This window comes from Leguminivora glycinivorella, chromosome 10 (assembly GCF_023078275.1).
Source record: "Leguminivora glycinivorella isolate SPB_JAAS2020 chromosome 10, LegGlyc_1.1, whole genome shotgun sequence".
NCBI lineage: Eukaryota > Metazoa > Arthropoda > Insecta > Lepidoptera > Tortricidae > Leguminivora > Leguminivora glycinivorella.
The window spans coordinates 14,501,579-14,527,763 of NC_062980.1; the positions used below are offsets into that span (position 1 = coordinate 14,501,579).

Consider the following 26,185-nt stretch of genomic DNA (forward strand, 5'->3'; position numbering starts at 1 on the left):
ACATTATTTTGACGTTTTTTTTTAAAGCACCCGTTAGAATGGAAATTGAAGACATTTTTTAGACGGTGATTTTACCTCTTACGGCTCTCACAAACTAATCCATATTAATATTATGAATAGGAAAGTATGTGTGTCTGTTTGTTTGTCCGTCTTTCATGGCAAAACGGAGCTACGAATTGACTTGATTTTTTAGGTGGAGATAGTTGAAGAGATGGAAAGTGACATACGCTACTTTTTGTCTCTTTCTAACCTCCCACTTTACTAAAATGGGGTGAGGGGGGGGGGAGTTTGTATGGAGCATTCCGCAATTTTCAAATTTAACGCGAGTGAAGCCACGGGCAAAAGCTAGTAATACTTATAAAGCAATATCATAAATTGTATAGTAAAGCACGTGTATACCTGTTCAATATCATAATTGAAACAGATTACGCCGTAGTTCGTTGTACATAGTTCGATCGAAATCCCGGAGGCTTTCGCGAAAATAATACGTAAAAAAACCGGCCAAGAGCGTGTCGGGCCACGCTCAGTGTAGGGTTCCGTAGTTTTCCGTATTTTTCTCAAAAACTACTGAACCTATCAAGTTCAAAACAATTTTCCTAGAAAGTATTTATAAAGTTCTACTTATGTGATTTTTTTCATATTTTTAAACATATGGTTCAAAAGTTAGAGGGGGGGACGCACTTTTTTTTCCTTTAGGAGTGATTATTTCCGAAACTGTTAATATTATCAAAAAACGATAGTAGTAAACCCTTATTCATTTCTTAATACCTATCCAACGATATAACACACGTTGGGGTTGGAATGAAAAAAAATATCAGCCCCCACTTTACATGTAGGGGACCCTGCCCTAACGAAACATTTTTTTCCACTTTTTATTTTTGCACTTTGTTGGCGTGATTAATATACATATTAGTACCAAATTTCAGCTTTCTAGTGCTAACGGTTACTGAGATTATCCGCGGACGGACGGACGGACGGACGGACGGACAGACAGACATGGCGAAACTATAAGGGTTCCGACGGAAATCGAAAAAATATCTAAAACCTCGATTGCATCGAAAAACAGCACAGATATTTACGGTCTATCCGCTAGCCTTCTTATACACGCCAGTCCGGCTATCAGTTTCATTCTCTCGAATCTATTTAACAACTGCATGCAGTTAGGGAAGTATCCGGACAGCTTTAAAAAAGTAAAGATACGTCCACTGTACAAAGGAAAAGGACCTAAATCCATCATGAAGTCCTACCGTCCAATATCGCTGGTACCAGCCCCTAGCAAATGGCTCGAAGTTGGGATTAACAATAGACTGCTAGAGTACTGGCTCCCCCAAAACGTCTTATCGGACCGTCAGTATGCATACCGGCAAGGACGATCCACCACTGACCTGGTGCGCGACGTAGTATACGACGTGGTACGCGCGCGCGAGGAGAGCCGTCACGTGGCGGTTGTATGCTGTGACCTGTCGCGCGCGTTCGATACCGCCGACCACTCGCTCGTCGCGACCAAGCTCGCACATTGTGGGATCAGAGGCCCGGCCCTGAGCCTGCTGATGTCCTTCATGACGAACCGAACCCAGACGGTCGTCGGCGAAGGCGGACAAGTCTCGTCTGCGGAGATGAAAAACCTGATGGGCGTACCGCAGGGATCTTGCCTATCGAATACCCTGTTTAGCTTGTTATTAAACGATCTCCCGCAGGCGATAAAAAACGCCAGCATATTTATGTATGCCGACGACGTCACAGCAGTGGTCAGCGCTCCATCTGAATATGAGTTGTGCACAGCCCTGAATGACACCGTAGGGCAACTACACGAATGGTTTAAATCAAACGGTCTGGCATTAAACAAGGAAAAAACAAGCTTTATGATGATCAGACTGAATGGCCACTCGAGTCAAAACCACAAAGTGTGTGCAGGCGATGCCCCTATACAGCAAGCGACCTGCACACGCCTACTGGGATTCCACATCGACAGGGCCCTAGTGTGGGAGACGCACTTGGACGAGCTGTGCAGTCGGCTCGGAAGCGCGTGCTTCGCGCTGCGGCGGCTTGCGCGAACAGCCGGGCGAGCCGCGGTGCGCGAGTGCTATTTCGCAACGGTGCACTCTCTGCTCACATACGGCACCGAATTGTGGGGTCGTGCCTCAGAATGGCAGAGAGTGTTTTCCATGCAAAAAAGAGCCTTAAGAGCGATGGCCGACTTGCCAGCGGACGCCTCAGTTCGGTTGCTATTCCGCGAATTTCAGATCTTGCCCTTGCCTTGTTTATACTTATACCAGGTGTTTACTCACCTACATCTGGATGTATTCAAGCGCAAGGGAATAAATTCCAACTACAACCTGCGCAGCAACAAGAACTCGAGGAGACTGGTGTCAGATGCGCACAAATTCGCCAAGTCAGAACGGTCTGTATACTACGCAGGGCCCTCCGTCTACAACCGTTTACCTGATACGGTAAGAAATGCAGCTTCCGTTGCGCTATTTAAACTAAAATTGAAGGAATGGCTCCAGAAGAACAATTTTTATGATTACGGCAATTTCTTTAATCTGCCCCCCACATTGTAAAAAAAAAAAAAAAAAATAATATATGTACCTATTAAGTGTATATCTATGATAATATTTGATACTTTCTTTGCGACCTATAACATTATGTTACTAATAAAATATTTCATTTCATTTCATTTCATTTCCTAGTTGACTACGGAACCCTAAAAACGACGTATTTTATCCTTGTCTTTATCGCTATTGTCTATGCTAGAGTAATAGTAGCAAGGATGATAAATATATACCGAGACTGACAAAGCCCATAGAAAAAAGCGTACCCCTGAAATGTATGGGCATTTTAGGGATAAAACTAGATGGCGCTGTTGCGTGTTTTTATTTTTTATAACAACAAATCCATACTAATATTATAAATGGGAAAGTGTATGTGTGTGTTTGTTTGTCCGTCTTTCACGACAAAACGGAGCGACGAACTGTCGTGACTTTTTAAGTGGAGATAGTTGAAGGGATGGAGAGTGACATAGGCTACTATTTGTCTCTTTCTAACGTGAGCGAAGACGCGGCCGCAGGCAAAAGCTAGTAATATATATTTCTTTATTTTAAATATTTTAATATCATGATATCACGTCAATATTGTATGTAGGTACTAGGTACATACATACTTTGTGAAAAAAAAAAACCGGCCAAGAGCGTGTCGGGCCACGCTCAGTGTAGGGTTCCGTAGTTTTTCGTATTTTTCTCAAAAACTACTGAACCTATCAAGTTCAAAACAATTTTCCTAGAAAGTCTTTATAAAGTTCTACTTTGGTGATTTTTTTCATATTTTTTAAACATATGTTTCAAAAGTTAGAGGGGGGGACGCACTTTTTTTTCCTTTAGGAGCCATTATTTCCGAAAATATTAATATTATCAAAAAACGATCTTAGTAAACCCTTACTCATTTTTAAATACCTATCCAACAATATATCACACTTTGGGGTTGGAATGAAAAAAAATATCAGCCCCCACTTTACATGTAGGGGGGGTACCCTAATAAAACATGTTTTTCCATTTTTTATTTTTGCACTTTGTTGGCGTGATTGATATACATATTGGTACCAAATTTTAGCTTTCTAGTGCTTACGGTTACTGAGATTATCCGCGGACGGACGGACGGACGGACGGACAGACAGACATGGCGAAACTATAAGGGTTCCTAGTTGACTACGGAACCCTAAAAATTGTAGGCATCACCAGTGTAGTATTTAAAAGGTGGCGCAAAAAATTTGAGGTACGATTCTTTAGTATGTATGTATATGTATGTATGTATATCTATATAACTTATATTAGTATGTATATTTCTACGTAGTTACTTGTGCTGGTTTTTTTTTCTCTCTCACACCACTTATTTTTTGCTACCCTTATATTTCTCCGTTACATTGATCTCTACTACCCGAAGGTTGTCTGGTAGAGATCGCTCTTTAGCGATAAGACCGCCTGTTGTTGCTTAATTTTATTCCTCTTTATTATTATTCCTCTTTATTCATTTTAATTCTTAGGCTAGGTTTTTTTATAATATGATTATAAAAGTAAAATACAAAACCACATACAAAACAATACAAAATATTATTATTATCTTATTTATACTTTTAAACGAGAAATTCTTGTATATTTATTTATTTATTTATTTATTTATTTATATATATATTTATTTACACTGACGATCTCGGAAACCGCTCTAACGATTTCGCAGAAATTTGTTATGTGGGGGTTTTTGGGGGTGAAAAATCGGTCTAACTTATCCTTAGGTCCCGGAAAACGCGAATTTTAGAGTTTTCGTGCGTTTTTCTTCGCGCGCCATCTCGTGTGCAGTAGTTGTACTGTTAAGACAGAATTCTTTCGGTTGATGTAAGTACTATTTATTGCAAACACTAGATGGCGACACAGGTCAAGGCTAAAACGAATAGAAAAATACACTATTTGAGTTTTTGTGGCGAAATGCGCGCCATCTCGTGTGGAGTAGTTGTGTTGTTAAGGCTGAGAATTCTTTCGCTCGATGTAGGTACTATTCATTTTTGAACTAGATGGCGACACATGTCAAGGATACGAAACAGAACCGAGCGAAGCTCGGTTGCCCAGATATTGAAGATTGTCGATCCATACTAATATTATAAATGGGAAAGTGTGTGTGTCTGTTTGTTTATCCATCTTTCACAGCAAAACAGAGCGAGGAATTGACGTGATTTTTTAGGTGGAGATAGTTGAAGGGATGGAGAGTGACATAGGCTACTATTTGTCTCTTTCTAACGCGAGTGAAGCCGCGGGCAAAAGCTAGTCCTATATAAATCATATTTACTTGGTAATAGTAAAGTGAGGCAGATAACAGATACCTAACCCATTTTCGCAGCAATTTTCGATTGGACGTCAAAACTCTGGAACCCAGTTCCACGTTAATTACATGACGATCTAAAAAAGTTCAGTTTACGCTTTAAATAATTGTGAGCATGCGTTACGGTGTAAATATGTATCCTACTCGTATCCTGGGTGCGTAGCCGAATGGCACAAACGCTCACGAAACGAAGCGCTAGTAGATATCTATCCCTATCGCTCTTGCGTATTGGCGCGACAGAGCCGGACTACGTTTCGTTTTCGTTTGGCGTCGGAGAAATGCCATTCGGCTATCTCTATCGATCGTGCGTATTGGCGCGACAGAGCCAGTCTTCCTTTCGCGGCGTTTCGTTTTCGTTTCGCGTCGCAGAAATGCCATTCGGCTAAAGCACCAGGTTTGAGAAAATCCTTCTCACAAATACGAGGCCAAGTACTTATGTTTTTTGTGGATGAGAATAATAATATTATCTATCTATCTATCCTGTAGGTACCTAAATAAAAAGCGCCATCTGTAAGAAAAATGTCCTACGATATTGACAGTCGGACAAAATGCCACAGTCTCGCTGCAGACTGCAGAACTCAATTAATTCGAAAGATCAGTAATGTGGGATCCACTGGAGTTTCAAAACTAATATTCTACCAAGAAAATTGTACTATCAACCAATTGGAATCCCTCATCCTTCAAAATGAAACTTGCCTTCCGTAACGGAAGACGTATGAGTTTGAGTCGTGACACCTTTGTGACAATCGTAATAATGCATATTTGTTTTTTCCTCTGTTTATAAATTGGAAACGTGTATTTTTGTTACACGTCGGTTTGGGGGTTGTATGTAAAACTGATTGCCTTTCAGTGGCGCCGAAGTGAGCATAAATGTGGCTTTCCCGTACTAAAGGGTCCGTCTAATTTAATAAAAATATTGTCATATGAACTTTCAATATAAATTCGTCCTTATGGGCATTTTCAATTTAGGACCCAAAATTTGCGTAAGTTTTTAACAAAAAATATTACGCAGTCAGTTTTGTGACGACAATTAAGCATAAAATCTGTCTAAAAATTAACTTTATAACATTCTGAATGTAAATTATCGCTTAAGAGGATACGGTAGCGAAAATGCTAAAATGGAAAGGAGCCCCCTTTCAACCGGGGAATTTTAGTTAAATATACAAACTAGATTTATCGAAAAAAAATTTATCCATTAAGAACAACTCAGTCAAAAGATATTTAAAAAAAATCTTTAAAATCGAGGTTCCGCTCTTGACTCTTTCCTCCTTCAAAACTTAATCAATCGGAACGAAATTTGAGAATCTGAATGACAATGAAATAATCTATGTCGGACCGTTTAGCTTTTTTGTTTAATTGTTACCAATCTTGAGTATCACACCTTTTTTTGCGCAACAATGAAAAAGGCCGTTTTTGGAAAATTTTGATTGGCTCTAAGAGTCTTTAAAAAGCAGAATATCAAAATAATCAAAACGGTCCGACACAGATAAAAATAATAACAATCTGTGGTGAAAAAATCATTGCTCTATCTTCGAAAACCAGGGAGGAAACAGTCGAGAGCGTTTGTATCTAGAATTGACCCCTACCGTATCGCCTTGAAGTCAAAAACAATAATTTTATTGAAATTTCATGCTTAATTATCATCACAAAACTGACAGCGAGTTAATTTTGTTAACATTCGCTAGCTTTAACTTTTAACGCTTAAGTTTCGCTAATAATGAGATCCCAAATACTGAAAATGCCCTTATTGATTGATGACCACTGATCCCTTTAGGCACGGGACAGCACGATTGCGCTTATTGATAGTTTATTCGCAAAATAAAACCTAATAAGACTAAATGACACATACATACATTGCTATACAAGTGCATAAAACAGGAAGTTCGAAACTAGCGGTTATGTACGAGGTTTATACACATAGTCATTCAAGTACACAAAGCCGTTTTGAAAATACCGAAAAAATGATATAGGTCCGGTATATTAAGTCCGGTAATATTTCATTACCTGGATATCAAATTACCGGCATAACTCGTGTATGAGATTTACGGATTTGATGGAGGTAGCTGCCATAAAACAAAAATTCGTGGAATTTATTTACTAAGAGACGACTAGAAATGTAATACCTAGCTTTCTCGTAAAAAAGATTCGTGGCTATACAATATGTGAATATTATTGTCAGTGGAGCGACAACTTTACTGGGGACTGCGTATGCCCTGCGATCGCATAGTATGACAGACGTGTGTACTCGTATCACATACATAATTCGGAGCTGAACGTAGAAGACATACCAGAAAAAAGATTCTCGGTGCAGTATTTAGGCGTATGGCGGCGGGGGTAGTCCAAAGCTAGGGCCAGTGTATGCTTTGAAGTTTGACGATCGCGTAATATGTACGACCCGTAAGGGCCGTAAGTATCACGAAACAGGGACCCGTAACGTTGTTCTTACAAATATAAAGACTTCTTCAGATTCTCAGGACAGTACTTATGCGTGTATGTGCCTTGCCGCCAGTGGCGCCACAGCGAGGGCAGTGCAACGCGCGTAGCACGGGGCAGCGCACGCGCCTACGATCGCGTAGTATTTGAGACCTGTAGGTACCATGAAGCCGGGGACCCGTTGTTCTTGCAAATTATAAAGGCGATAAGAGTAATAGACGTACCTAAGGAAAGATTCTCAGGGCAGTATTTAAGCGTATGTGCCTTGTCACCAGTGGCACCGCAACGAGGGCATTGCAAAGCGTGTAGCACTGGTGCCGTAGCCGAATGGCATTTCTACGACGTGAAACGAAAACGAAACGCCGCGAAAGGTAGTCTGGCTCTGTCACACCAATACGCAAGAACGATAGAGATAGATATCTACGAGCGTTTCGTGAGCGTTTGTGCCATTCGACTACGCACCCAGGGCAGCGTACGCATCTACGATTGCGTAGTATGTTAAACCCGTATCATGAAACCAGGGTCTTAGTTCTTACAAACTATAAAGGCGATAAGAGTAATAGACGTACCTGAGAAAAGATTCTCAGGGCAGTATTTAGGCGTGTGGGCCTTATCGCCAGTGGCGCCACAGCGATGGCAGTGCAACGCGCGTAGCACGGGGCAGCGCACGCGCCTACGATCGCGTAGTATGTGAGACCCGTACCATGAAGCCGGGGAGCCGTTGTTCTTGCAAAACGCGCATTCCTGAAATTCAATATTATTGAGTGAAATAATGTCATACAAGATCAATTGCTGACTGTACTTTTCTTTAAACATTGAGACATTCCGACGAGCCCTAAGGGCCTATTTAGACGGCGAGCGAAATCGCAAACGATTTTAGTTACATTACGGGCCATTGTAATGGTAATGTAATGGAACTCGCATACTGAAAATGAACCCTGTCACAATAAGGTTCTATTGTTTCATCAGGAGCCATAATGAACACCTTAAAGCTCTGTCTATCATCATAATTATTGGGTTGGAAAGAAAGTAATGAGCGAATCATAACCAATATTGTAATTTTTATTTAATTTATTATTTTAATCATTTATCAAAAATATAACGGCCTTCGTTATCTACTACTTGTCTCCATCGTTCTGGTAAAGAATGAATAGCATCGGCGAAGAAGTTCTTAGGTTTAGATTAAAAAAACTCAGCTATGTACTGTCGTAGATGGGCTTTATCATCGAACTTTTTTTCATTCAAGGCATTGCTTAGCGATCTGAACAATGCGTAATCCGTAGGTGCCAAGTCTGGAGAGTACGGTGGATGAGGTATCACTTTCCAACCTAGCTCCAATAGCTTTAGCCGAGTCACTTTTGCAATGTGTGGGCGAGCATTGTCGTGTAAGAAAAAAACTTTAGCATGCTGTTAACGATTCTGACAGATTTTTTGGTTTAAATTTTCAAGCTGATTACAGTATACTGATGCGGTAACAGTCATTCCACTTGGTAGGAGTTCCCAGTAAATAATACCATGAATATCCCACCAAACGGACAGCATAACTTTTTTCGGGTGAGGCTCTGTTTTTGGTGCCTCTATTCCTTTTTCGTTTGGAGCTAGCCACTGACGTTTGCGTGTGTGATTTATATATAAGACCCATTTTCCATCTCCAGTGATAAGATGGTCCAACCAGTTGAATGTGCGGCGAAAAGACAGAAGTTGTATGCAGATATCGGCACGGCGGTTTAGTTGATCTCTATCAAGTTCGTGCGGTATCCAAACACTGTATTTGTAGTTTTTTCCCAACTCGTGTAAATGTGTTTCTATGGTGACATGAGAGCAGCCTAACTCGGTAGCAAGAGTACGACTCGTTAGCCTCGGATCTCCTTCAATTAAGGTTTTTAATTTGGCTACATTAATCTTCACCGGTCGACCAGACTTAGGTTGATCTGATAATGAAAAGTCGCCACTACGAAACCGCTGGAACCATCGTTTCGCCGTGGCCTCAGACACAACTTCAGGAGCAACACGCTGACATATATTACTCACTGCTTCGGCGGCTGAATGGCCAGACTGAAATTCATATAGTAAGCAATGCCTTACATGCACTTTTAATTCGTCCATTTTCTTCCTTATATTAGCTCGGCGACAGCTAGTGAATGACTGACGAGAAACTGTGCGACTCGCCCTTTATATACTTTCGACCATAGAAGATTCTACAACTCTCTCAAAAATTTTATGTGGAATTCAATCGATCGCTCATTACTTTCTTACCAACCCAATATATAAGATCTATGGTATCCAAATATTATACTATATATGTTACCTAACATTTATTCATGTTTATGCAAAAGTTCTACTGAATCGGACAGTAAATTGGCTCCTTGGCTGTTGGAAAAATTCCTTACGCGTATGAAACATCCTTTTTTAGGAAGTCCGATTGCTCGCTCTAATAACTAAGAGTAACTTTCATACGAACATGTTTACCAAATGTCACTAGAGATGGCGCTGCACCAAGAGTGACAATTTCTACATCGCGCTAACGGTATTTTTATTGCGAATGCGGGCTTTATTTTTCACAGGTTGTGTTATTTCATATTAGTCGATCCTTCAATCTGTAGATAACGCCCTTTTTGAAGGAATTAGGAGTAGGTACATACATACACAGATATGTACTCTTACACTAACCATATCTTTGTGTCTTTCAACAAACGCCATGATCATCTCAAGTTGTTCCCGTGTCAGCCCCATCAGCACTTCTTGCTGCTTATCTGTCTATATCATATTTGACAGATTAGCCAATAGCCAAGTACTAATCAATGTGCACTAACCATATGTTTCTGTGTGCGCTGCCGCTGACGACGCAGTGTGTCAACAAATGCCATGAGCAGCATAAGTTGCTGCGGTGTTAGTCCCAGCAGCGCAGCTTGTTGCAGTGACAGCACTTCCTCGTAGCTCGGGTAGCCTCGTTCATCTGTCAATAATACATTCGGTTAGCATAAGGCATAAGGCCTGGGTCTGGGTGGCCTGGATGCTCGATGCGGCGCGTATAGCGGGGCGGACGAGCGTGCTTCTCGACTCAGGACACTTCTTTGAGCTTCAATTGTTTGATATGCATACCAGCCGCTCCGCCCCGCTGCGTGTACGCACAATATGAGCGCGCACTCAGGCCTTACAGGCGCTCGCGATGGTGTCCAGCGGTACATGCACCACAAACGTGCTGAAGTGCACGTGGTATCGTGCCTGCAGCTGGCGCACGACGCTGACAACACCCAATGACCTTGACGCTAGCGTACACTGTCTATTCGCATGGGAGTAAGTGAGAGCGCGATGTCACTCAAAACAGGGCGGCTAGGTACGAAAAGTACGGAAAAATATTTAAAAAAAATAGAAAGATGCATTATTTTGTGGAATATGTTTTGCAACAACTAAGTGAATAATTGAACGATATAGAACCGTTAAATGACGAACTCGAGACCAATCTTTGCAATTTTTTTCTATCGAGCCGACTTCGTTAAATCGTGTATCGAGTACGGCTATGTTCGTTGAAATATAGTGAATAATAACATATAATTTACTTGCCTTACTAAAACTAATAGTTTGTTTATAAAAACTGCGCAAGTAACATCAATTTTGCGCAGTTGGGTGTTGTCAGCCCCTTGAAAGTGAAAATGAAAATGAAATATTTATTTTTCAAGTAGGCATATCACAATGCGCATATGAACGTCAAATAAAGCTACGCCGGTTCTAACCCTACGCCTCAGCCTCGATAAGATTTCAGTCCCCCCTCAGTTGGGAGGGGGGTGGGGTATCCACTATGCTGGGACCGGCAAGAAACTCGGCGGGCCACTTCTTTTCAAAACATTACATCTTATAATTAACATGCATTAAACACCTTACTCGGGTTTGTCCAACGTCAGTTCCTCCCTCCGGCCGTGGAGGCTCGGGATGCCGAGGTTTTACCAAGGATAGACCCTCGTTGCTATTGGTCTTCAAAAGGGAGTGTTGTAGGGTCTTTGAAACAGATCCTCGGAAATGGATCGAAACATGTCGAGTGTGTTCGACCTAATTAGTTGTCCACCCCACTTTTTTTGTAACATGGGTATTTTTTACGCGATTCATACTAAGAATCGAGAGCTCTTTCGATCCTGATAGGAGAAAAAAAATGTCCCAAGATTTCCATACATTTTTTCGAACCTTCCATTCCGTTACCGCCATACAAAATCTATGAAAAATGGTAACGGAATGGGAAAAAAACCTTGGGACACTTTTTTTCTCCTATTACGATTGAAAGAGCTCGCGATTCTGAGTGGAAAGCACATAAAAATTTCCAAAAACAAAAAAAAGGGGGTGGACAACTTTGAAAAAAATGGCCCAACCCCTTAAAATATTTTAAATAGAATTGCAGGCGTCCGCCGTAATATTCCCTATTGCCGAGTAGTAAATAAAGAGTAGCCGAAAAGTAAACAAATTAAATTGGTATGTTTTATCAAGCTGTGAGCGCTTGATTTAGTCCGAGTTACTATGTAGTTATAATTATTACATACTACCTTTTTAAGAGGCAAAAAGTAGCCTATGTCATTCTCCATCTCTTCAACATCTCCACTTAAAAAATCAAGTCAATTCGTCGCTCCGTTTAGCCGTGAAAGACGGACAAACAAACAGACACACACACTTTGTCATTTATAATATTAGTATGTAATATAACTTATATAATATAATATATAATATAACTTATATAACCTCTGTGGTAAGTTAAATACCTTCCCGCCCAAATAACCCCATTGTCATTTATAAAGGCCAAACAGTCAAGGTTTCTTGAACCTACTTCAATTATATTAGGTACTTATAACTCTTATAAGGATTCAATTTCAAATAAGTTACTTACCTATCACATTTTGGTTTACCACATTGCATAATAGGTATAGCTCCCATATACTTAACGTTTCTCAAACATCAAGCCATTTCCGTCATTATAATAAAAAGAACGGCAAATTAAAAAAATGTAGACTCGATTGTTTAACATCCTATAGAAAATCTGAGTTTAACGCTTTTTTCCCAGTGACAACCTTGTTTGACTGTCTATTATATATCTAAACAATCTGGTATTCATCTAACAAAATCAAGAAATATACTGATATATTTCTGAAGAAGTATAATAAATGAATTACCCCCGTTGATTACCAAAGGTTTTGACAGAGTAGCTTAGTTTGTTACCAAGAATGGATGTCTAAAATAACTAACTCAGCTTTCAAACAAAAAAAAAACACTAAATCTAAATCGGTTCATACGTTCGGGAGCTGCGATGCCACAGACAGACACGCACACAGACAGACAGACAAACAGACAGACAGGCAGACACGTCAAACTTATAACACCCCGTTGTTTTTGCGTCGGGGTTTAAAAATAAACACTGTGTCAACCTTTTCCCTTTGTAGCGACCAGCGCCGGACTTTCATGAGTTGGATTTTCGTCTTCCTTCTTCAAAGTCACCTGTGCTTCTAGCACAGCCGGGTCGAGCTTCACGGCGAGCAAAGCATCTGTTGAACAAAACACGTAGAAATGGTTATTTGTTTTACAAAGGGGCAAAGTTGTTAATTATAGTATGAATTTTCTGAGATGAATTTTTGGGTTGTGCCGTAATCTGTTAAACAAAAGCCTTTGTTTCTATTATTCACAGCGGCTAGCTCCCGTTTCCACAGCACGTGCTAACGTCTCAAGTGTAGTTAAAAAGCAACTGTCATGATAACAATAAGGTTCAAATCCATAAAAAGCCCTTTCGGAGATAACACGTTTTGTCATCTTAAAGAAAAGTTACCTGCATACTGTAAACTGTTTGATAAATTTGAACCTTATTGTTATCATGATAGTTGCTTTTTAACTACACTGAGACTTTAGCACGTGCTCTGGAAACGGGAGCTAGCCGCTGTGAATAATAGAAACAAAGGCTTTTGTTTAACAGATTACGGCAAAACCCAAAAAATCATCTCAGAAAATTCATACCATAAAACCACTCGTGCCCGAGTAAGTGCGGTTTCACATTATCCGATCCGATATCGGATGTCGGACCGATACCCCATATATTTACTCCTCCATCTTTGATTTTTTCCTTTGAAATCATTTCTACATCCGATATCGATAATGTGAAAACGCACCCTAGCCCATGGACACCCGAGCAAGCGAAAGATTCCAATATTAAACGACGAGCATAGCGACGGGTTCAAAACATGGAATTTTGAACATTGCGAACAAAGAAACTTTGAGGACAAATTAATGAATTACATAAACGATACTGACAATCGACCTATGTACGACCTATGTATGTAGGCGTATGTACGCCTATCCAAATGAAAGTACGCATGTAGTTGCAAATGTATCTTCCTCAAAAACAAATGCAAAATAATAAAAAAAATACCTAAGGTAACAAAATCAAATTACCTACACTTTCTCGCACCCTTTTCAACATTTGTTATTTACTAGCCAGATAAGTAAGCCTAATTTCTGAAATCCCATCTTATCTCTCGCTGAAAGTTAAGTACTTTTAATCCTAATTGGCTTGGCTAGTCGAGGTTATTTTCGTGCATCATTTTTTACCGAAAAATATAGGTAACGAATATTCAAAAAGATTTATCTGGGATAAAAATAGTGTTTTTTTATGTAGGCGATAAATAAAGGGGGTTTGAGTCATTTCTTGTATTATAAAGTACTACATGCTCCAAAATTTCAAATATTTACATACTTATGCTTTAAAAACTTATGGTGGTAAAATTCAGGAAATATTAGGTGAGCCCATCTTACCTAATTTAATATTAATTCAGATTCACCCTATTTAATATTAATTTCGGTCAGCACTACACCTATTCATGAAATAAATAAATAAACTAGAAACAAATAGTCACCCGTTAACCACAAACGCCGTAAAGGGTTCGAAACGTGGGGATGTATTATAAATTCATGAAATGGGATAATGTTATCCGTTTCCATAGTTTTATTTCGACCTATTTGCATTATAAATGCCACCCATGAGCACGTGACATGAAGGCTGTCCGGGAAAAAACTTGTGCCATTTTATCACGATACAACACAACCTTCAATTTGTGATTTTAAACATTTTTTTTAATACAACATGGATAACGTGTACCTGACTGTGTGCATACAAATTTACTTTCTATGAGATATTTACCTATAAGTACGAAATTATTCGTATGGTTTTAACTCCGTAATAATATTTAGAAAATTGATTTTTATTTATTTAAAAATTGCAAACGGGACTTAATCGCGTATTTACTATGTTTTAAACACTATGTTTTAAACACTAACCTCCGACGTTTCAAGGACGGCATTGTCCCCGTGGTCTCGGAGCAGACTGGCTGAAGTTGACATCAACATCTTCTAGCTGTACGAGTTTTTCGAACTACCCGCACCTGGTCCTGACTACCCACTTGAACAGTTTGTGCACTAGGGATGTCACCTTGTCGACACACAACACTCACGATATTCGGATTTTCAACCCGCGATATTTGTTTCTTCTTGCATTTACTAATGACCGGGTTCCATGTGGATGAGATATTAAAACCTTCGTCTCGATTGAAATTTTTATACTTCTTAATTTCAATGGCTTCACGTATTTTTCTACTAAGTATAATACCCAGTCTGCTCCGACTTTAAGTACCTTGGTTCGCTCGTACAGTGTGATGGCGATATCGACCGCGACGTGAAAAACCGTATTAGCACGGGGTGGATGAAATGGCGACAGGTCACGGGAACCATTTGTGACGCCCGGATGCCTCTTCGACTGAAGGGCAAAATTTATAAATCAGTCATCAGACCTGTCGTCATGTATGGATCAGAGTGTTGGGCCCTAAAGGTGACGGATGAAAAGAGATTGCACGTAGCAGAGATGAGAATGTTAAGATGGATGTGTGGCGTGACAAGAATGGATAAAATAAAGAATGAGTATATCAGAGGAAGCCTGAAAGTAGCACCGATTGTTGAAAAAGTAAGAGCGAATCGACTAGCATGGTATGGACATGTAATGCGGAGGGATGAAAGGCATGTGACGAGAAAGGTATTACGAATGAATGTGGAAGGTGGTTGAAGTAACGGGAGGGGAAAACCGAAGAAGAGGTGGATGGACTGTGTGAGACATGATATGGAACTAAAACAAGTTAATGATGAGATGACGAGTGACAGAGATGTATGGAAGAGAAAGACATGCTGCGCCGACCCCAAGTGACTGGGATAAGGGCAGGAGAATGATGATGACCCACGATCTGTAGAGAGAATTTTAGGGTTGTGAAGCTCAATCCAATGGTTAGGCCCTGACTGTAGCAAGTGTTCAGCAACGGCAGACTTGTTCACCTGGCGATTTTTGACAGCTGCGATATGTTCCTTGACCCTTTCCGCTATGGTACGTTTCGTCTCACCAATGTAGGAACTACCACAACTGCAATCAATCTTATAAACGCCCGGTGACTGGTACGGAATAACGTCCTTCGGGGACCTCAGGCTCCCTGCAATCTTGGATAAAGGGGTGTAGACCGTTTTTATAGAGTATCTTTTAAGTCCCGTTTGCAATTTTAAATATGTGTAAAAATCGTGAAAGTTTGAATCAGTGATTTTTATTTGTCAAAATTAAAATTTATACTAAAACTAGCTTTTGCCCGCGGCTTCGCTCGCGTTAGAAAGAGACAAAAAGTAGCCTATGTCACTCTCCATCCCTTCAACTATCTTCATTTAAAAAATCACGTCAATTCATCGCTCTGTTTTGCCGTGAAAGACGGACAAACAAACAAACACATCCACTTTCCCATGTATAATGTTTTAATGTTAGTATCGATAAAAGTAATGTAACACACCTTGATCTAACATGAAAATCAATTCTTAAGGAAACGTCGGAAAAAGACGATCACGTTCGACCTGTAAGGGATTTGTATATGTTGTAGGATTCCGTGCCGTATAGTTTTTGACCTCACACATTAATATGTGTGAGGTCAAAAACTATACGGCATGGAACTAAACGCCTACCTCTGGCTAGTGCCCTAGATAAGACAGGCAGGTACAGGGTGGCCCAAAATTACGTTGACAAAGAATAGGGAAATCTTGAAATAAACCAAACTATCGAAGTTACCGAAATTATTTTTTGGGCCTATATATATTGTATATTTCTACATTCACCATGGATATTTCAACAGCATTCATGTACATTTCGCAAGGTTTGCAATGTATACCAATTGTATAAAGATATTTTTTCCAGATTCATAAGTTCGATACGTTTCAGCCACTTACGTAAATTCACTTAACTTAAAACTATAAATTATAATTTGTAATCAATCTTAAAACCCTAGCCCGTTTATTGATTACAAAAATTAGGATATTTTAAAAGCTATACGTGCATTAATTATATAGCTTATTAATGATGATAATTATTGATAATTCAATGTATTTTTATACAATTTTTTTGACATTTAGAATTTATTCTAGAAGTTTTTATACTAGTATTTTTTTATACAATTTAGATTGATATCATTTTATTAAATCAATGTAGTTTTAAAACAATATTGTTTATTGCACCAATAAATTGCTCTGATATTTAGAATAAGATGAATATTGTACACTGTTGACAATTTAAAAGTGCTTATTGTAAGCCTATTTGAATAAAGAATATTTTGATTGATTGATTGATTAAGTTAGACAAAAGTCATACCAGAGGTGCCTGCATATCGTTATTTTTTTGTTCTAATATTTGCGTTTGTACTTCAAAGCCAAAGGAGGATATTTTGAAGACGATTTGATTTATTTGGCCAAAAATGATTAAGGTTTCACATTTTAATTTGTAAGACAGTCATTCGTGTAAGGACAGAAAAATAATTAAGTAGGTATATTGTGCCACCCTGTAATTAGGTATATGTGTTAGTAGGTATTTAATTTGAATCATATTAATATTACGGGGACACCGTACACAGAGTACTTACTCAAGATACAAGATATTTATATACGCCGTGGCCCGGAATAATTTCAAGACGAATTATTCAGTAACTTAGATATAATTTCCCGCGTAAAGCAATGTCGGGTAATATAATATTGCTTTTCGGTGCGGCGTGCGCTATCATCTTTCATTCATTTCAAAGGTTACCCTTGCGACAATATTTAATGAATTCTGCTTTCAAGAGACAAAATACAGATAACGGGTTTTTATTCATTAATTTCTTTAATTTTTATAATTTTACGTGAGTTACCTGATTTTACATGTTTAATTTCTTTAATTCTTTTTTTTTAAATTCCTAGTCGGAAAAAATATTACCTATTTAATTTAAGCCCCCTTGTACCTTTTTGATCTAAAATATTAATTATGAAAAGTGAGGTTTTGGAAGGGTACTCTACACCGTGTTTTTATTGATATCAGTGAACTTCGGTATATAGTTAGGTCCATTATATAGGAAACAGAATAACATACCTATAGTTTTTTAAATTCGCATTTTTTTTTTCTAAAAAAACACCATACACCTGCGATAGATGCTACATGCTACATCAATTGCTGCTGAGAAACGGGCTTTGTGTGTTCACTTACTCAATAGAGTTAATTGTAAAGCCCGTTTCTCAACAGAAATTGATGTAACATCTATCGCAGGTGTATGTTTTTTTTTTAAGAAAAATAAATACGAGTCTAAGAAATCTAACTATGTCATTATGTTTCCTGTAATGGACCTAATTACCTATATGTCAAAGTTAACTAATTTAATAAAAACACGGTGTATAAAGCTTTGTCAACGATTTCGGTATCAAACTGCACACGTGCTACATTAAGCGTCAAACTTCTCTGAAATTATGAAGTTTGCTTAACAGTGTTAAGTTAACACTAGCACCACTAGCACTCTCTGTTATCAAAATCACCGTCAATCAGACCTTGGTTGATCTCTAACAGAGAGGCGTACCTGGCCCCGTAGCCGAATGGCATTTCTCCGACGCCAAACGAAAGCGATACGCCGCTGGCTCTGTCGCGCCAATACGCAAGCGCGATAGAGATAGATATCTACTAGCGCTTCGTTTCGTGAGCGTTTCGTGAGCGATTGTGCCATTCGGCTAGCCACCGGTGCCGTATCCGAATGGCATTTCTGCGACGCGATACGAAAACGAAACGCCGCGAAAGGTTGCGCTGGCTCTGTCGCGCCAATACGCAAGAACGATAGAGGTTTTTGCGAGTATTTCGTTCTGTGAGCGTTTCGTGTGCTCCTAGATCCATATCCTTTCTCGATCTCCATTCTCATATCATATGTATATACTTAGCTACATCTTTCATTGACATAGGGCGGACCCTTGGATCGAAAAAGTTTCATACCATCAAGGTCACGTTCCTGTTCGCCCGACTATTTACTTTGATGTTCTCTAATAGTTCAGTTCGAAACCTGGCTCGTACCGATGAGTTTTTCAGAACTTATTTGCGAAATGTCATTTGATATTTGCCAGTCGCTTTTCGGTGAAGGAAAACATCGTGAGGAAACCGGACTAATTCCAATAAGGCCTAGTTATCCTTTGAGTTGGAAGGTCAGATGGCAGTCGCTTTCGTAAAACTAGTGCCTACTACGTCAAATCTTGGGATTAGTTGTCACAGCGGATTCCAGGCTCCCATGAGCCGCGGCAAATGCCGGGTTAACGCAAGGAGGATGATGATGTTCTCTGTAGTTCAATTTTTCTCCTGTATTAATGAGTGTCCCTGGGTACCTAGCTAACTTAACAACCGTTTACGCTTTGTAAGCGTATCGTAGCTAGGGCTTCCAATACCGGGATCCCGGTATCTCGGGATCCCGGGATCCCGCCTTTTTTTGGGCACATTTCAATACCGGTATTTAATTTAGTAATACCGGGATCCCGGTATTTTTAGAAACTAACAAATTTTGCCAAATGAACGTAAATTACTCATCAAAAACGTTACATTTCTGTACCATGATGGCCGCTACACGCGTAAATCTTGCTTTTTGCTCTCGTTTCGCGATTTGACACATTCTCTGTTTGATGTTTTTACAATATTTGTGTGAAAATGATAGTTTTTTCGATGATTACCTTTATGCGTGTCAAGAGCGTTCATTGAGGATGGCCTGTCGCGAACCTTTTTTGACACTTTTGTTGCACTTGTGAATTCGCACGTAGTTAAGTGTGACACAAAGCAACACGTCAAACGTTCCAACAGGCCACAGACCACAGACCCCCTGTAAACAAATCGCTCTGATGCATCTATATCATAGACTAGCTTTTACCCGCGGCTTCGCCCGCGTAATAAAAGTATTCTTATTGAAACGTTTACAAAAAATAAGATTTTCATTTGGATCCGTAGGTTTCTTTGTAGGTACATCTGTCCGCGATTATTTCGATTAAGGTAAAGCGGGGCAATTCTCGACTGGAGGGCCATTGTAACTGATCTATTTGCTGTACGGTCCGGTTTTGGCTGAATGTACCTTACACATATTAATATTGTTTTAAAAGAAATTTTTGCAATGATTGTAGAATTGTTACACAGCGACCACAGCGTAGGTGCGAATATGTATGTATTTTACCTATATAAATATTTATACTGGGGAAACTTCATACAACCCACATAGCCAGTATCTCGACGCTATGGTCGGTAGGGTAAAAAGTACTTCCTTGCATTATCGCTTACAATTTTTTCCATTTTGCTTATACTTATTGCAAACGTAAACATATAAAAGGCAAGCAAACAACGATCTTCTTACAGCACATTGAATGTAATAGTTTACGGATGCAGGATACTCGCCGATGCCTACTTACTAATACCTTCCCACTGGGCCACCTGCATTTTACACTGCCTAAATATCGATTGCCGACCGATTATTCCGACCCCAATCCCTATTCTTATCCCCGTCCCTATCTCTATCTTTGTCCCCGTCCCCGTTCCGTCCCTGTCCCCGTCCCTCCCCTATCCCTATCCCCGTCCCCGTCCCCTATTTTTATCCCTATTTCTATCCCTATCCCTATCCCGATCCCGATCCCTATCCCCACCCCTACCCCTACCCCTACCCCTACCCCTACCCCTACCCCTACCCCCTACCCCTACCCCTACCCCTACCCCTATCCTTATCCCAATCCCAATCCCAATCCCAATCCCTATCCATATCCCTATCCCTATCCCTATCCCTATCCCTATCCCTATCCCTATCCCTATCCATATCCCTATCCCTATCCCTATCCCTATCCCTATCCATATCCCTATCCCTATCCCTATCCCAATCCCAATCCCTATCCCTATCCCTATCCCTATCCCTATCCCAATCCCAATCCCAATGCCTATCCCTAACCCTATCCCTATCCCTATCCCTATCCATATCCCTATCCCTATCCCTATCCCTATCCCAATCCCAATCCCAATTCCTATCCCTATCCCTATCCCTATCCCTAACCCTAACCCTATCCCTATCCCTATCCCTATCCCTATCCCTATCCCTATCCCTATCCCAATCCCAATCCCAATGCCTATGTCTATCGCTATCCATATCCATATCCCTATCCCTATCCCTATCCCAATCCCAATCCCTATCCCTATCCCTATCCCTATCCCTATCCCTATCCCTATCCCTATCCCTATCCCTATCCCTAACCCTATCCCGTTCCTGTTCCTGTCCCTGTCCCTGTCCCTGACCCTGTCCCTGTCTCTGTCCCTGTCCCTGTCCCTGTCCCTGTCCCTGTCCCTGTCCCTGTCCCTGTCCCTGTCCCTGTCCCTGTCCCTGTCCCTGGCCCTGTCCCTGTCCTTGCCCCTGTCAAATTATCATGCTAGGAGGTGAACTTTGAAAAATCCTTTCTTAGTGCTCCTCTAAGGAACTTCCGTGTCAATTTGAAATTTCTTGAACCAGAAGTAAAGATAAAAACTAAAGCTATACTTATGGCTATTTTGGATATTTTAACCCCATTGCACAATAACAGGGGAGAAAATTTCTTTTCCACCTCATTAGATTTAAAAATCGTTGTATTTATCGTGATCAGCGACCCGATAAACCATAAAAACGATACCCATATTGTGTTTAAGACTTTACCCCCTTTGCACCCCTTTAGGGGTCAAATTTTCAAAAAACCTGAAACATGTATTTAGTCATATGTCTTTAGGAATCCTCCTGTGAAGTTTCGAATAAAATAGTCAAACTAATCTTGTTTCCCCATACAAACTTTGAACCCCCATTTCACCCTTTTAAGAGGAGAATTTTGAAAAATCCTTTCTTAGTGCTCCTCTACGCCATATAAGAAACCTATGTGCCAAATTTGAAATCTCTAGGACCAGCGGTTTCGGCTGTGTGTTGATATGTCAATCAGTCAGTCAATATCTTCTTTTATATATTTAAACCCCATTGCACCACAACAGGGGAGAAGGTATTTCATTTCCGCCTCGTTAGATTTTAAAAAACGTTGTATTTATCGTGATCAGCGACCCGATAAACCATAAAAACGATACCCATATTGATTTTTTGACTTTATCACCCCCTTTTCACCCTTTTAGGGGTTAAATTTTCAAAAAACCTGAAACACGTATTCAGTCATATGTCTTAAGGAATCTTCCTGTGAAGTTTCGAATAAAATAGTCAAACTAATCTTGTTTCCCCATACAAACTTTGAACCCCCATTTGACCTCCTTAGGAGGTGAATTTTGGAAAATCCTTTCTTAGTGCTCCTTTACACTATATAAGGAACCTACGTGCCAAATTTGAAATCTCTAGGACCAGCGGTTTCGGCTATGTGTTGATATGTCAGTCAGTCAGTCAATATCTTCTTTTATATATTTTTTTGATGATATTTAAACCCCATTGCACCACAACAGGGGAGAAGGTATTTCACTTCCGCCTCGTTAGATTTTAAAAACGTTGTATTTATCGTGATCAGCGACCCGATAAACCATAAAAACGATACCCATATTGATTTTTTGACTTTATCACCCCCTTTTCACCCTTTTAGGGGATAAATTTTCAAAAACCCTGAAACACGTATTCAGTCATATGTCTTAAGGAATCTTCCTGTGAAGTTTCGAATAAAATAGTCAAACTAATCTTGTTTCCCCATACAAACTTTGAACCCCCATTTGACCCCCTTAGGAGATGAATTTTGGAAAATCCTTTCTTAGTGCTCCTCTACACTATATAAGGAACCTACGTGCCAAATTTGAAATCTCTAGGACCAGCGGTTTCGGCTGTGCGTTGATATGTCAGTCAGTCAGTCAGTCAGTCAGTCAGTCAGTCAGTCAGCTTCTTCTTTTATATATTTAGATAAAACATGTTAAAAAAATTGGTTAATACATACGAACTAACGTATAACGTAGCTCCTCTATGGTTTACTGTGCATGCTGTGCGTTAATGTGTTGAACTCTAGCGCTACATTTTGCCGTAACATTTCCTATAGTAACGAAATTGGGAAATCTGAAGTATCAAAATCAAGAAAATTACTTTTCTAATCCGTAGATTAAGTGTTTCTATTCCGCGAAGTAACCTTCTTGATTTTGATTATCATGATTATTTCTTAATGTGATTTATAATAAAATTATTTATGTGGGACAATTTAGTTTTTTTGGCTTATTGTTCAATGATTTGCCGATTTTGGCGGATTTATTTTATTAGTACTTTTTTGGCTAATCTTTCAATGATTTGGCTATTTTGGCGAATTTATTTTATTAGTACCTACATTTTTTGGCTACTTGTTAAATGATTTGGCGATTTTGGCGGATTTATTTTATTAGTGCTTTTTTGGCTAATCGTTCAATGATTTGGCGATTTTGGCGGATTTATTTTATTAGTACCTACTTTTTCGGCTACTTGTTAAATGATTTGGCGATTTTGGAGGATTTATTTTATTAGTGCTTTAGCACCTTTAGCGACACCAAAAACAAAAATACCACTAAATTGTACCACAGATATTGATTACAAATATTACAATGTGTTTACAAAAACAAAATCATCTCATGTACTGGTTTCAAAAGTCAATGACGTGTCTTGTTATTTAATAAAGTGACATTATAGTTAAATCTACAGTACAATTACACCATTAACACTGACTATAAAATGTATAAGATTACCTACTGAACTACAAGGTTCTATTCCGCACGAGCCAAAAGAGATCGATTTGGCAGAAAACATGGTTTGCTATGGATGGCCGCGTCTTCTTGGGAAATGTCCGATCTGGCGGCGGGCGATATCTGACTTACAGAATCGGTTCACTATTGTCTTGCAGAAACTTTTTTTCGCATATATTTGATCCGTATAAGAGTTCTTGGCAGGAGACACGTCACGATTGGCAGAAACATCTTACGCAGAATATGCTTTGGTATAAATCATTTCGCAGATTTTTGTAATACCGAATTGTCTGTTAATATCATAATGTTGATGTGCATAATAGTCTTCTAGTCGAACAATACTTTCGCAAATAATATTTGTGCATAATATTTAGGCTGCATAATGTTGCAGATTGCTTTTGGATAGCGAGTTGGATGTGTTGGGGATGCAAGATACCTAACACTCCTCCTCGTTTCGCTCGTCGTCGCACCTAACGGTAACCCTGGGGCAGTATTTCCTTTTTGATAGCGTGTAATAATTCTGCTCATGTCATAGTGTGCTAAACGATTATTATGGTATTATAAAACTATTCTAAATCAAAGTCGAGTAATGTTCTGTAAAACATTTTTCTGCCAAATGTGTCTTATGCGAGCTGGTAGTAATAATGCCAACCAAGTTTCCTGCAAAATGATCATTCAACCGATAGTGCTTCTGCGAAACATGTTATGTAAAGTCTGTTTCTGACTAAAACTATTCTGCCAGATGAGGGTAACCCTACAGAATCACCTGAGTAGAGAATTGGCGCTCTTTCCCGTTTGCTTTTACTTATATACTGCGTCCTCAGTCCCACTCATAACAAAAATAAAGAGCACGGGGCGTAGCCCTTTGAACTATGTATACTTATAAACAATAGAAATTGAACCGACTTGGCTACATAAGTTTGAGAACCGTTTTGGGTTCAAATCGAAACATATGAAGTTCGAAATGTATTCGATTTGGCCCATCACTAAGTCGGATTGGCAAGATTTAGCTGTAGTATACCACTTATGAAAAGAAACAAACGAGATTTTGAATGAAATTTGTTATTTTAAGCAAATTACTTGGTTTTTATACTTTCGCGATCTCAATACCGGGATCCCGGGATTCCGGTATTGAAATCGCTAATACCGGAATAAATACCGGTATTGGATAACGTCCGGTATTTGGAAGCCCTAATCGTAGCCAGCTCTCCATATCACTCTTGTATAGCTGCTCCCACTCTTTCTACAGCTTTGCATAAAAGAGTAGAAATAGAACATTTTTTTTTATCAAAGCATCACACTTAAGCCTGGCGCCCACTAGGCGCTGAGTCGAGTCTCGTTAATTTGCTTTCTGCATTTCTTATGAGACTGCGTCTATTAGCGACGTGTCAAGTCGCATTCAAATGTAAGAGAACTCGCGGCTCGATTCCGCCTCAGTGGACGCCAGGCTTTACTGTTCTCATACAAAAGTGACTCAATAGTGGCCACATGCAAAACGGCTTATATAGTACAGTCGGTTCATCTTTACTTGTCCTATCATGTAAACAAACGAAACGTCAAATATGATCAATGATTAATATCGATCGTTCCTAACGATCACTACGATAAGTTGTCATCCCAACATTACGACTACCGTCTAATCTAGACTTCATAATGTCAGGAGTTTATGATGTCATCCGTTCGTAATTACGACTATTCAGGGCCGGATTAAGGGTAGAGCGAGTGGAGCGGCCGCTCTAGGCGCCACATGGTAAGGGGGCGCCAAAATCGAGAATGTGGAAAAATCCATACAAAAAATTATACGTTTCGTGGGCGCACAGATATCACAAAATGGCGAGAGGAGTCGGAAATGAATCCACCTATTGAAAATCTAGATTTGTAATTCAGATTAGAGGAAAGTTGCACCACATTGCCATTCATAAGGGCGCTGATGCTAGGGCGCCGTAAAAGGAGGATTCTAGCTCTTGACGAACCACGTTGTTGTGCGGCGAACGGCAAAGTTACGTCGCTATCCAAATGCAAAAATAGGAGTCTACCCGATAGTCCAAAGCGGAGTTCCTCATAAAGCCAAAGGCGCAAAACGTCTCAGAGAGGCGCAATTTTGTGAGTCACAGCAGATGGTGAGCGAATTTCAAAGCACTCAGATCACTTAGTGGCAAAATACCGAAATGGGCATCCCCACGGTGACGATCGAGTCCGCAGTTAATCTCTTAATTACATACATACATACATACATACAATCACGCCTGTATCCCATGAAGGGGTAGACAGAGCACATGAAACTACTCAAGTTCAGTTTCTCTTAATTAACTCTTAGTATTATAAAAATAATAGTAATGGCGAAACATAAGGCCTAAAAGTCGGGAACATAGGCGCCCTGTGAAGTCAAAATACCCCAAAATATGTCAAAGACCGCAGCTCTGCAGACGATAAAAGCTTGAAAGTTCGCGGATTCCCTGCTGGCGGGGAATAATTAATTGAGTCAATAGGAAAACAAAATCGCGCTCGCTTCGCTCGCGCTTACTGTTTATCTTCTCTTTTAGTTAGGACAAATTCCGAATCTGCCTTCTTGACTTAGCCACTATAGTGCTCCATTTTGCTTGTTATTTCACACGTAACTATACTAGGGTGCGACTACGAAAGTTTAAGCATTTGTCCCTTTCGCACTCTGTATGATGAAATCCATAAATGGTAACGGTATTGCGTTAATCTTCAAATTACGGCATTACTATGAAAAAAATTTATTTATTTATTTTCCTACATAGTGAGACTTCTTCCCAAGGGCGCCGAAACTCTGGTTACGAATAAGAAGAAATTAGGCTTTGATCGCAACTGGTTACGTAC

At 39.7% G+C, this 26,185-nt stretch overlaps 1 protein-coding gene across 1 annotated transcript in view; it reads right to left on the bottom strand.

The window, feature by feature from the left end:
- LOC125230510 (nanos homolog 3-like) overlaps positions 1-26,185 on the bottom strand; it is a 41,523-nt gene that overhangs the window by 3,176 nt on the left and 12,162 nt on the right. The window contains exons 3-5 of the mRNA XM_048135685.1: positions 12,705-12,821; positions 10,113-10,255; positions 7,869-8,043 (exon numbers count right to left, since the gene is read on the bottom strand). Of these exons, the coding sequence (XP_047991642.1) occupies positions 7,869-8,043; positions 10,113-10,255; positions 12,705-12,821 (435 nt within the window). The remainder of the gene's footprint in view (positions 1-7,868; positions 8,044-10,112; positions 10,256-12,704; positions 12,822-26,185) is intronic.